At 34.2% G+C, this 13,435-nt stretch overlaps 1 protein-coding gene across 2 annotated transcripts in view; it reads left to right on the top strand.

The window, feature by feature from the left end:
* Positions 1 to 11,460, top strand: part of prdm11 (PR domain containing 11) — a 115,780-nt gene extending 104,320 nt beyond the window's left edge. For both annotated transcript variants that reach the window (XM_072272207.1, XM_072272205.1), the window contains one exon: positions 6,898 to 11,460. In XM_072272207.1, the coding sequence (XP_072128308.1) occupies positions 6,898 to 9,080 (2,183 nt within the window). In that variant the 3' untranslated portion in view covers positions 9,081 to 11,460. The remainder of the gene's footprint in view (positions 1 to 6,897) is intronic.
* The last annotated feature ends 1,975 nt before the right edge of the window (positions 11,461 to 13,435 follow it).

Below are 13,435 nucleotides of genomic sequence, written 5' to 3'. Positions count from 1 at the left end.
CCAGGACCATTCTACAAACTATTGCTAAATATTGCTATTACTGTATCTTTGCCTAACTGTAACTACTTCAGAGCTCTGCTAAGGTTGCGCTAAACACACTCCTCCAAATGATAACACGAGAAAATCTGCAGATGCTGGAAATTCAAGCAACACACACAAAATGCTGGTGGAACGCAGCAGGCCAGGCAGCATCTATAGGAAGAAGTGCAGTTGACGTCTCGGCCCGAAACATCAACCTTACTTCTTCCTATAGATGCTGCCTGGCCTGCTGCGTTCCACCAGCATTTTGTGTGTGCTGCTTCCTCCAAATGATGATTTGTTTCCATTTCTTTTAGCAGAAATTAAATGTTTTCATTAAAGTGTTAAGATGGGGATAGGAAATGTTAGGCGAGGACACAAAAAGTGAAATACAAGTTGAATGAATAACATTTATAAAATTTTCCTCAGCCTGTTGAACAAATACTCAATGTTTGGTCTAGAAAATAGCTTAACTAGCACCTTAAAGTCTGTATATTTCTAAATCTTTGAAAGAAAGATAACTTGAAAGTGAAAATCCCTATGCCTCATCAATTCAATTCCCCTTCCCTCCCACAAACTGACAGATAGTTTCAGTGGTTGCCAGTAGAAAACCAGTTCTCTAGTCCTTGATTTCACATATTAAGGACAAGTCAAATATTCAATATTATTATCATTTCCATGGAGATAAATGGACTTGCCTCCATTTATTTTCATTGCTGTTTACTTTGTACATATATTGTAGGTTTATGATTTTATCTTTGCTGAGCATATTTATGTGGGTTTTACTGTTGCATTGTTGATAAATTAAAATGAATATTTAAAGATGAAGGTGTACTTGTTCTTTTATTCTTTCACTGCTTGCATTAAAATTTGTTCCTCCACAATGTATCCTGTCAATTCTCATTTATGCGTCTTGGAATTATGATCCAGTTTGGGGGGGGTGGGGGGTAATGTCATGGAAGTTTTGAATATTCTTGTTTTATCATGTGTTATATGAAGAATAGAAAATTGTGAAAATTACTATTGATAATAAGAAAATGAAGAATTAATGGAAAAGGTAAGCACGTTTTAAAATCTGCTGCAATGAGTGAATAGGCAAATGTTACTGCCTCTGCATCAGATTCTGTTCTACCTTCTGAGAGTAGTCCTTAAATAGTTCAATCATTTGAATCAAATAAAGTATTAGTGAACCTCAAGTGTTATTTGTGATTCAGTTAACAACATTTTTGAAGATTGTTCATTGAATTTCCATTCCATTGACCTTAGCCCAAAACCGTAGGATGACAATTAGTATGCAAGTGCTCCACTCATACTTTTGGAAAAAATGCTGAATTGAAGCCCTATCTGCATTCTCATTTGCATGTAAGTAATCCTAGGGCAGGAGTGTTACCTAGTCAGTATTCTCCTCAATCATCATCACTAAAAAAAACAGAATAATTCGTCATCTTAATATTTCTGATTATTGGAACTTGCTGTGTGCAATTTGACTTCCTTTTTTTAAATTACGAAAGTGGCTTGGCTTTAAAGGAAAGTATTATTGGTTATGAAGTGTTTTGGAAGTTCTGATATTAATCAAGTCTTTCTTTAGGTATTGGCCGAGTTTCCTGATTTTTGAAGATTTCAACAGAGAAAGGGTATTTAATGAAAAGTAAAGTTCCATTGTTTTTGGAAGGCTGAGAAATTAACACATTTCGTTGGAGACGTTGGTCAATAAAGTTTTTTTTGTAGTTCTAACATTTAATTTAAAAGGGCATCTGCTGCAAATTAAAATATTTGTTTTAAAAATTGCCAGTTTCTTTTGTAATTTTGCACAACCATTTGGGAATTACATTGAAAAACTTGAATCTAAATGTTGAGTGACTGAAGTTCTCATTTTATGGCAATATAAATTGTATTTCTTTTTTAAAATCATATTTGATTACGTGTAACTGATTTTATGCAACATTTCAATTTGCCTATTCTAATTTCTGGAGATTATGTAAGGGAGGATGAAAGTGCTTCCCTCTTATATAAAGTTCTTCATAAGAAATGCTGTGGAAGTAATTGGAATGCTGATGTTTCAGTTAATTCCAAATCTGAGATATAATATGTCAACATTGGATCTGAAAGCTAAAGTTAACCTTATAAATGTCCTGTTCTTTTATTGCGCAAATAGCAGGAAAAGCTACTACTATTGTAGTTATGATACTTTAATGCCAATGAATGCTTGAATTAGAGGGTGTAAATTGATAATGTGCTGGTATCATAATAGCTGTACTTGGAATGACTTGTAATATTTCGATTTGTACTCCAGGGAATGCGAAGCGCAGAATCAAATATCGCTGTGATGATTGTACGTTCTAGTATCAATTGTTTGGCGACAATAAAGTATAAAGTATAATATCAGTTGTTGCAACCTTGTTTATTAGAAGTCTAGGAGCACAAAAAAATGCAAATCTGGACTATTTCTTTGTTGCCTGTTTTCAAATCTATTTTGTCCTTATTCACGTTAGAAATTGTCTTTAAGCTTCTTAATCATACCAGAAATCAATTGAAAATCTATGGCTACAACACGAGAGGAAACTGAGAATTGGGACAGCAATCAAGCTAGCTCATCATCCTATTAGTAAAATAATCATTATTTAATATATGTGCTATCTCTGTGCTAAATCTTCTTTCCCCTTTGTATACACAGGATAGCACTTCACTGTAAATAAGTCAAGACTGAATTTATTGGAATTTAAAGTTGCTGGCTGTTGGAGAGCTACACATGCACGCGTTAAATATTATGAGGCAAACATGTATCCATGCAAGATTTAAAAAAATTATAATGCCTTTTGGTCCAGACTGCACTCTTACCTGCTCTACCCAGTTCCAATCAGTAGAAGACAGCTTTTGTAAAGACATAATTGATTTTATTTCATTTTATTTTATTTAGTATTATATTCCTCTCAGAGGTTACACTAAGAAAGTAATCCAAATTTACTCCTGTTTTACGCCAGTGGTTACTCTTATTCTACGCAGTTGCACACATGGCATTCAATCTATCTCTTCAATTATCCTGATACATCCAAATTATTGGTACGTACTATATCGTACCCAAATTTAAAAGATATTGTTTTACTGTTATACTCTTATACCAATAATACATGAAAGGATTACCATGTATTTATAAAACAAAATTAATGAAATATTAGAATTGGTACTTTTAAGCTTTCACAAATATTTCGGGGTGCAATTCTCTTTAAAAAAGAACTAGTGAAATTAACAGCTATTTTATTCTTACTGCTGTTTAGGTGAAACTGCAAAGCTACTATACATTCACCGATTGCACATGTAGGGTTGTCTGTAGAAATTTTATATGTTGTCTGTGATGCATGGTTCTTTGAAATACCATATTGGCTTTAGACTTAACATTTAACTATATTTAATAGAATGAAGTTAGGTATTTTACTTGTGGGTATAGACTAGATTCAACATAAGATTGTTATGGCTTGTGTTTTCCAGTTTAAAGTAGCGCTGTAAATTTTAATTAGTACCAAACAATCTCTGATTTTAGCATTAAAGTTGACATTCATATAGGAGCAAATGGTGTTATTGTTCAATGGGTTAGTTAACACGTGGAGGGAGATAAAATTAGTAATTTATGTTGATCTTTTGTCAGGACTATGAATTAATATTCCTTCAATTTATAATTATTGTAGTGGCCTTTTCTTAAAAAATGTAATTTTACTTTCTCAGTCTTTGTTCTTTCACTTTCTATACCTGAGTTTTGAAATTGATGGCTGACTTATGCTCGCCTGTTCCATAGGGTCTTCCTTCCTCTGATTTCTGTGCATGTGCATTGAAGCCTAAGTCACCTAGATGAACTAAAGATCAGATATACATTTGATTTCCTGCTTTTCCTTTCAGTCCAGTGGCAAAGCTTTAAACTAGGCCTACTAGCTATGATCCAGCTATGGCTTATGTAGATTGTGTAGATTGGAGTCTCCAACCATGAGTAAAAAGTGCAGACAAATGGTTTATTTATTATTATTACTTAAATTAATTTTAAAAATATGGGACTTCTAAATGTTCTTTAAATTTATTTTTTATTATCATACTTATTTATGTCTATGTAAATTGTTTGACTATTATCTAATTATTATGAGATATTTTGAAAAATAGTTCAGAGACATTTGACAGCCATGACTGGACTTTTCAGAGATAGTGCCTCAGAATGAATTGCCTGAAGCCAAATTACTGCACAGTCCCCCTGTTGTGATCAGGTAAATGCAGAAGGCAAACTACACCGATGTCAACCTTAGGGAATGATGTAAATCCACTGTGAATTGGCCTACTATTAAATTTCCCTCTTTCTGATTCAAATTCTGAATGATTATTAATCATTCCTCATCTTTTTTTTAGATGTTAAACATCCCTGTCTGTAGTAGTGGGTTAGAAGTTTGCAGATTCAGGTCTCTCTTCAAATACTTACGCAGTATAGTAAAGTCTCATGCCTATGTCACATAGGACATAATCCCAATATTTTGAAAATCTGACTTGGTGTCCTGGCCAATATTTATCTCTCAGTCAACAGTAGTAGAACAGATTACTATATTGCTGTTCATGGGAGATTATGATTTCCAAAACTGGTTTAAAAAGTACTTAAAATAGCCTGAGAGTGTTTTTTTTTTATTTGTTGAAGCTTACATGTCTGTTCACACGGGTCTTGTTGGTCTAAGGTGCTGTGCTGCCTTTAATTTTTGGATTCTTGATTACTAGGCATGAAAGGCCAAGGACAAGTAGAAGTCTGATAGGCTGTTTATTTCCCGGTCAGCAAAGTCTAACCTGTGATCTTGCACAGCTCGTTTTCTTTTGTAGCAGAATTAGATTTCACTGTTCCTTTGCATATAACTTCATTTCCCAACTATAAAATAAAAGACGTACAATGATTTGTCGTACTTTCTCTTTCTGTAGAAATGTGTACTCTTTCTTTGTTTCACTGCTTAATATTTTAATTTTGCATACCACTGACCATGGAACTGTTGCACTCTTTCACATAAATAAGTTTGTTTCCTGAGTTGGCTCCCTGACTTGAGCTATCTCTAGGTTCCCCCTAATATTTCTTAATCCAGTTTAGTTGCTGGTGTTCTTTTTGAATTGTGATGTTCCATCCTTCAGATCATTACATGACGGTTGCTCGAATTTTGTATTTCTTCCATTTTTTCCATTCACACTCATGATAGAGAAAGTCTTAACACACGTGAATCAAGATTGTAATCATTACTTTTGCTAAATTAATAGATGGAGTGCATCCTGCTGTAATACCAATTCATTTGAGTTATTAAGAGTATTTTTAAATATAATTGTAGAGTTCCTATGTATATGGTTAAGCAGAAGATGTAACAAGTTGTTCACTAGTTAAGAAATATTTGTAACACTTTGGCAGTTCAACAAATGGTATCTACCTCATAAACTTCTTATGTGTTTGTAAGTGTGAATAATATCAGTGTTACGTATTACACTGTCCATTTTGTTTGTATGTTTGTGCCTTTTAACACAAGGGTTTTAAGGTATACAACATAATACTGAATGTACTTTGACAAAATAAAAGGATTTTGTGATGGAAGGTTTTTAATAGATGGATGTGGTTTATATTCTCTGTATGTACATTTTGTACTTTATCTGTCTGGGCATTTAATGCATTGTGTAGTGATTGTGGTACACCAAAGGTGCACAAAAGGGAAAAGTGACAAATCATATTGAAAGATTTGAATATTCAGTTGCAATAAAACAAAATGCAGTATATTTTCTATTCATGATGGTGGTAATCTAATATTTTCATTTTAGGTTTTTGAATCTCCAAGCATTAGTTAAATCTCGTGTTGCTGTAAATTCTTATTGTACATGTTTGAAAGAACAGGCTGCTTTCCTTGAAAAATTGCTTTAATGGAATAATGATCTTCATCGTTTCAATGAGGTCTCAGTTACATCACCCCAAATTTTCATAATACTAAAATATTATTTTGATGGGTTAGATGATTTAACTTGTTTAAGTTTTTCTAAACTGTAAAGTTGTGTAATGTAGGACAAAATGGCTTCAAAGTGGTTAAGAACTTCAAATTCTTTCTCTGAGTTGGAATAGTTTCAGAGTTACAGCAATAAATACATTACTATAGTTAAACAGAAAATAGCAATACTGGCTCAGGTTTTCCTGTCAGACTTGCAGTAATCAGTGGCACCCAGTGATATTTATGCAGAGTGCAGAATAAATTCAGTTGTTTTGGGAGATACGTGGCTAAACTCAAATATTCAAAAGTTGCCCAAGTTATTTCACGCAAATGGCATCATGCTTTCTGGTTTGTCATTGATGTGCATCAAATGGTATGAAGTTGCTTTAAGTTCTCAACAGATATCTACTAAATTCATGAAGAAAGTTAATTATTAGTCTTTCTAGTCTAAGTACCCTTTTAGTGACATAATTCCCAATCTGACATATTAATTTCCAGTTCGGAGTTTAATTTTAAAACTATGGTTTTAGTATTTTATAAATCTTTCCCATTTTTCTCCCTTAATTCATTATCTCTTTCTCTCTTTATTTCTATTAAATCCAATTTGAAATTACATTTATTCACTATAAGTTGCGATTTCATCCTAGTCCTCGCACAGTTCATTGCAAAACCTTGCAGCTCAATAGATCCCAAATGCTTTTTGCCTCAGTGCAACATTGTCAGCTTATGCTTTAGTGACCTGCTACATGAAAAAAAATTAAAACCTATTCAGCAAGATGTCGTCTAATTCATAGTACACTGGATTGATTCTGTCATACTGTAAAATATAATCCAGAATGTGATTAGATTTAAGAATAAAGTTGAACTTCTCAGTTCTGAACATGGTTTTTCTTTTTCCTCATCCTAGCTCAAGAAGGACAGACTCCTGTCCCAGTTGTCACGGATGACACAAGTGAGCAGGAGATGGATTCAGCTGATGAGTCGATGTCCAATGAGATGCTGGCTACAACAGATGAAATATCGAAAATATCGACTGGTACAGGCCGGAGGATCAGACGCTTCAAGCATGAGTGGCTGAAAAAGTTTTGGTTCCTGCGCTATTCACCTACTCTAAATGAAATGTGGTGCCATGTCTGTAGGCAGTACACTGTACAGTCCTCCAGAACATCAGCCTTCATCTTAGGTTCGAAGCAGTTCAAAATCCACACTATCAAGCTTCATGCCCAGAGTAATCTTCATAAGAAATGTTTACAGCTTTATAAGCTGAGGATGCATCCAGAAAAAACAGAAGAGATGTGCCGGAATATGACGCTGTTATTTAATGTAGCCTATCACATAGCCTCTGAAGGAAGGCTTTTTTCTGATTTCAGATCATTGGCTGAACTGCTGAAAAAGTGTGACTTAAAGATCGTTGACCAATACTTGAATGAGGGAGACTGTCAAACGTTAATCCATCACATTGCAATGTCTCTTCGTGAGGACCTCTTTGAGAGGCTCAGGGTGTCACCATTTATGAGTGTGATTTTGGATGGGCAAATAGATGACTTGGTTGCTGATAACGTAGCTATATACATTCAGTACATAACTAACGAAGGGCCAGCTGCTACAGAGTTACTGTGCCTACAGGAATTGAGCTCTACAACAGTGGATGGTTATACCCAAGCACTGGATAGGGCCCTTGGAGGCATAGGGATCAAATGGAAAGAGGAAAAATTAATTGTAGGACTGGGGTTAGATGGAACTAATATGACAACAGGACTAAGGGCGGGTTTAGCCATGAAGATCAAAAAAGCTCTGCCTTGGCTACTCTCTGTTCCTTGTGTCATACATAGGCCTCACCTGGAAGTATTGGATGCTATTAGTAACAAGGAACTAACCTGTTTGGAAGAACTAGAGAATAACTTAAAACAGTTGCTGAGTTTTTATCGTTACTCCCCCAAACTCATGTGTGAACTAAGAGCTACTGCAGCGACACTTTGTGAGGAGACCGAGTTCCTTGGTGACATTCGAGCTGTCAGGTGGATCATTGGAGAGCAGAATGTCTTGAATGCATTGATCAAGGATTATTTGGAAGTGATAGCTCATCTTAAAGATGTTAGTGGTCAGGCCCATAAAGCAGACGCTGCTGCCATTGCTTTGGCTCTGCTGCAATTTCTGATGGACTATCAGTCAGTTAAGCTGATCTATTTTTTGTTAGATGTCATTGCTGTACTTACGCGGCTGGCGTTTATTTTCCAGGGTGAGCACTTCCTCATTACCCATGCAGATGACAAGATAGAAGAAGCCATTGAAGAAATCAGTAGATTGATGGAATCGCCAGGGGAGTATTTACAAGAGTTTGAGGAGACCTTTCATGAAAACTTCCATGGTGTTCCTCTGAAAAACCTAAGAGTAGCAGAAGCCAAGTTTAATTCAATAAGAGAGAAGATTTGCCAAAAAACTCAACTCATTCTAGCTCAAAGGCTGGATTGCAATAGCCGTGCAATCATTAGAGCATGTCAAGTGTTTGATATTGCTACGTGGCCGCAAAATGAGGAAAATCTGATGAGTCATGGTGAAGAAGAAATCATGCACATATATAAGCACTTTGAAGTAATTCCATCTTTTACAAAGGAAATTGGACAAGATGGCAGAGATATTCGGGGTCATTTATTGCAGGAATGGAGAGAGCTCAAATCTGAGTGTTACAACAAGAATGGTTTCAAGGAGTTGAGCCGTCATATTTTTAAGTATAAACAAAGGTTCCCAATACTAAATAGGATTATTCAATTGTTGCTTGTTTTGCCAACTTCAACAGCAGTTTGTGAGAAAAGTCGTGGTGCCTTTTACCGGATACGTAACAATAACAGGTCTCGACTTAACCTTGACCAACTTAATGACCTTCTGACTATTGCTGTTAATGGACCACCCATTGGAAGCTTTGAGGCAAAGAGAGCACTGGACTGTTGGTTTGAAGAGAAGTCAGGAAACAGGTATTCTTTGTCACCAGAGATGTTAAGCAGAGTTACTTCACTGGACCAGAAGCCAATGTTACATGGCCTAGAGTTGGGAAATGATGGTGTAACAGATATTTATGAAACCATAATGTAAATGGTTGGTGCTTTTAAATACTTATAATATTATTTTCCCCATTTAATGGGACGAACCCAAAATATGTTGGTACTTTTTCAAAATGATATCTTGTGACATGCAAGTACAGATACCAGACCAGTGAATTTATTAGGAATTTGGTAAAATTTCACCAGTCAGCCAACTTTTAGGATCCAATTCCTAGATTTATTGTCACTTTTAGAAAATCAGATATTGAAAATTAAAATAATCAGCGTGATATGGTCTGCTAAAATTTTGGTGCTGTCTTGTCACCAAAAATATTGACTGCAGTTTGCTTTTAGTAATGCAAACATTAGATAATAAGCAAAGTCATTATAATTTTTTTTGAAAACTGTGGTTATTTATGCTGCCTAAGACTGACACAGGGCCACCTTGATCAGTCTTTAACTAACCTCTCATTTACATAAACAATAAATAATTAACAATTAGTGTCTCGGGAGAGGGAAGGGAGGGGAAGAGTTATAAGAGATATAAAATGTATAGCCGAAGGGATTAAAAAATATATGTATTTACATTATTTTTATAGATGATTACTGATTATACATTGTCACGCTTTTCTGTCAAGTGAGCATGTCTTAAAAATGGCAGGAAATGAACAAATGTATCAAGGAAATATATTTTCCTTTCTTATTTCTTTATTATTGTGGGAGGAAGCACATATTAACAGGCACAGCATTAGCTCACCTTGTCCAGCTCTGATTTAAGCTAGACTAAAAATCTATTGATATGTGTGCTTATATAGCTGTAGTGATAGAAATTATTTTCATGTCTGAGATAATTGACAGACTCAATTTTTCATCCAGTTGTAACTGGATGATAGTCTGTGTCTGAAATTGTCCTGAAATCTCCTATAGTGAGACTATTTTGATAATTTCAATTGGAGAATGGTAAAGTCATATAGCAATATTATGTATTGCAAGAATAATATTTAAACATTATCTTTCGTAGCATTTGTTGAAAAGCATAGCTTACTTATAATGCCAGATGTTGTCACTGGCTATAAAGCACTTTTATTACGTACTTTGACATGTATAAATGCCACGAAATCACACTGCATCTTAGTCATGCTATATGTCTGTGGTTTTTACTCAGAATACAGTTCTGCACAAAAATATATTACTGTTGTTAAATCAACAAATCCACATGTTTAAGCTATTTTTTCTTCAGAAATCTACTGTGAGATTGAGACTTTAATTGTACGTCAGGTATGACTTTTGAGCGCTTGAAGTAGAAACCTTGGAGGAACAAAAAAAGAAATACTTTATTAATGTAATAATTCTGCATTAAATTAACTTTACCAGTAGAAGTACAATTCCTGTCTCCAGGTGTCATTGGCAATGGTCAGTAAAGTTTACCAAGTAAATATGAAAGGCTGCTATTTCCAGGTGCCCTTAGTATAAAATTTACCAAATGTAGCTCAAGTTTTTCCATGACCACAACAAGCTTTTGCCATTTTAAATACTGAACAGCCCTTGCTGGTGCCATTAACTCAAGTTTAGGCAGGATGTTCAATACCTGATTGGACTTTCATGTGAACCTTGATATTAAGGTAAAGCAATGCTATTGTACAACCATAGATTAAAATTATTATATATCACTTTAAGAGGGCAACTTAATTTTCTCCGTCTTTATGGCTCAAATGACAAAGATTTGGGGAAAACATGCGATTGCCGGTTCTATATAGTCACTTAACTGAGTAATCTTAGAAATATCTATGACTTTAATCCTCTGCATATTAGTTACTAAGTGCAGCTTTATAAATGCAGCAAGACTCACCCTAAGAATGGATACAAAATGATAGGGGCTTTAATGTGTTAGAAATTGACAGGCAATTTGAATATACCTTTACTGACAAAGTGTGGATATGTGATTAAATTTGTAATTGTATAGCCTTGCTAAACACTAATTTTGGCAGCCAATAGTGCATATATCCTAGGTAAGAATTTTAAAACTGCATAATTTAAAACTGATTGCATTATAGTGAATTCATAACTCTTAACTAAATAAATAAAATTCAGAATACTGTGAAAGTTTTAGTAAATTCTTATAGGGTTGAGCATATTAATAATAGTTCTAAATATTAAGACTGAAGCTGATTTCGCTAGCAGGTTCATTTCTGTAGTACAGCCTCCTCATAAAATATATTTTCAAAATGCCTTGTTTAGTAACTAATATTAGGCAATAAGCTTACTTAGCATTAGGCAATAAGCTTACTTAGCATTAGGCAATAAGCTTACTTAGGAGCTAAGCTGCTGACAAATCCTTAAATTGTATTAAATGTAATCAGTTAAAGGAATTAAAATGTACAAAGGCAAAAATCTTACAGCAATTAAAATGCTTTTGGATTCTAAAGTTAAAATATTTGTGCAATCTGTGGTTTGATCAGAATCAGAATACATTTTTCATTATTGGTGGACATCATTTGTAATATCTGCAAATGAAGATTTGCAAATGGAAAAAGGTGTGTTTAGTCAACATAATTAATCTCCAGTTTTAATATGGTTTGTATATTTTTAATACATATATATTTTTATAACTAAGTGTAAATTGTTATATTTTAAGTTACTAAATTTACTTGTTCAAAATTGTTTACTGTGATATAACAAGTAATCAATAGATTAACAATTGCAGTGAACTAAGTAATAATTTAGTTGAGTAATTTTTATGCAGAATTGATGGAACTGGGAGTGAAGGTATTAAAGGTTCAAAATGGTCACCATGGCCATGTTGGGATTCAAGTGGTACTCTCGGGATCAGAGGTCAATTGGAAAGGAGGAAGATGATGTAAGTGCATTGATAAAGCTAAATGAAGTCCACCATAAAAGCAATAATTTGAGCAGATGGATATGTGGGTGCATGGAGTTAGCTATCTTTCCAAATTTGCCTTTTTATGGTTTACATGATGTGTGTGGACTAACCATTATGCATATAAAAATTGAACCATCTGGATATAATTGAAAAAGTATATATTATTGAAGGGCCTCTTGGCAAGTTCAAATCACTTTTCAGTTGCCATTCGTATAATTTCTATCATTAATCTCTGATGGCCAAGGGAACATAAAAGAGAGAATGGCCTTACCAAACAGTACTTTATGTTGGAACTTCACTTGGATGTTGGCATTTACCTGGAGACAAGAACCACATGAATGACACACATTGTATTATGCAATTTGATTGGTGATGGTGTCAGTCAAGGTGCTGAAGACAAATTACTGTATATTTACTACTGGCTACATATATGATTTCTTTTTATTGTTTAGTTAACAATATAGATTTTTAAGCACAATGTAGCATCTATTCATATTGTGTTTCCTTCAACAGAACCCATCTTGTATTTGTAAGTGAATTTAAAATCACGGATTATGCACTTTTATTGAAAATTTATTTCTTTTTGTCTCTTTGTTAATCAATTTAAATTTTACATTACCTGCCTGATACCATTAACCTTATTTACTACCAGACCTCCAGGATTACTATTGGCATTTGTCAAAAACTATGTTTGATTACTTTTTTTTAAGATGTCCTCCATTTGATGAAGCACTTTGGTTCATCCTGATTTCCTACTCGATGAGTGTGTATATAGGGGATTTGTAGATTCAAATCCTTCCTGTCAGTTGATATTTGGTTTTATACACATATGCATTGCAAATTTGTGTCCTATGAATTTACTTTTGCCAAGACTTCATAACAGTCAAAAGAAGAAAGTAAACAAAGTAAACCTGAGTCATTGTCTGAAGGTTCCCTAGTAGTAGAGTCAATTTCAGATTTTCTTTTAAGGTTGCTTGCCAGTCAGCCCCTGTATTTTAACTTGATTTAAAATAGTTTGAAAAACAATGAAGTTATGAATAGTTCATATATTATAAGCCTTCATTTGAAAGATGTTCTGTTGGATTTTTTAAAATGATAGAATAAGAAGGATTCTGTTTAAATTTTTGTTTCTTACTCTTCCTCATTCACCTTTGTCCTCTGTCTCCTTCGCAGCAGAACATACATTCAGCTTCCATAGAAAGGAAGTGCTGTTAGGGCTTCAACATTGTGGCTCCTGCAACTCCAAAGGAATTCATTTTCTTAAGGTTGCATTTGTAATCACATATATGAAATGAAAACTTTTTTATCACATATAATTTTGATAGCAATTTCCATTTCATATGGAAAAGCAGTTCAGTATTGATCTGGAATGGACATTCAATCAGATGCCAGAGCAAGGAAGTGAAAGGAGTTTTCCACTGTTTACATATGGCATTGAGTGAATTGTATGCAAATGTTAGTATTTTAAACCCAGCTGGCGTAAGGTAAATGTTTAAGGAGGTTGGATACTCCCATATCCCTTCTCC

This window comes from Mobula birostris, chromosome 11, assembly GCF_030028105.1.
Source record: "Mobula birostris isolate sMobBir1 chromosome 11, sMobBir1.hap1, whole genome shotgun sequence".
NCBI lineage: Eukaryota > Metazoa > Chordata > Chondrichthyes > Myliobatiformes > Myliobatidae > Mobula > Mobula birostris.
The sequence above is the reverse complement of the archived record's forward strand: the minus strand, read 5'-3'. Positions and strand labels throughout refer to the sequence as shown.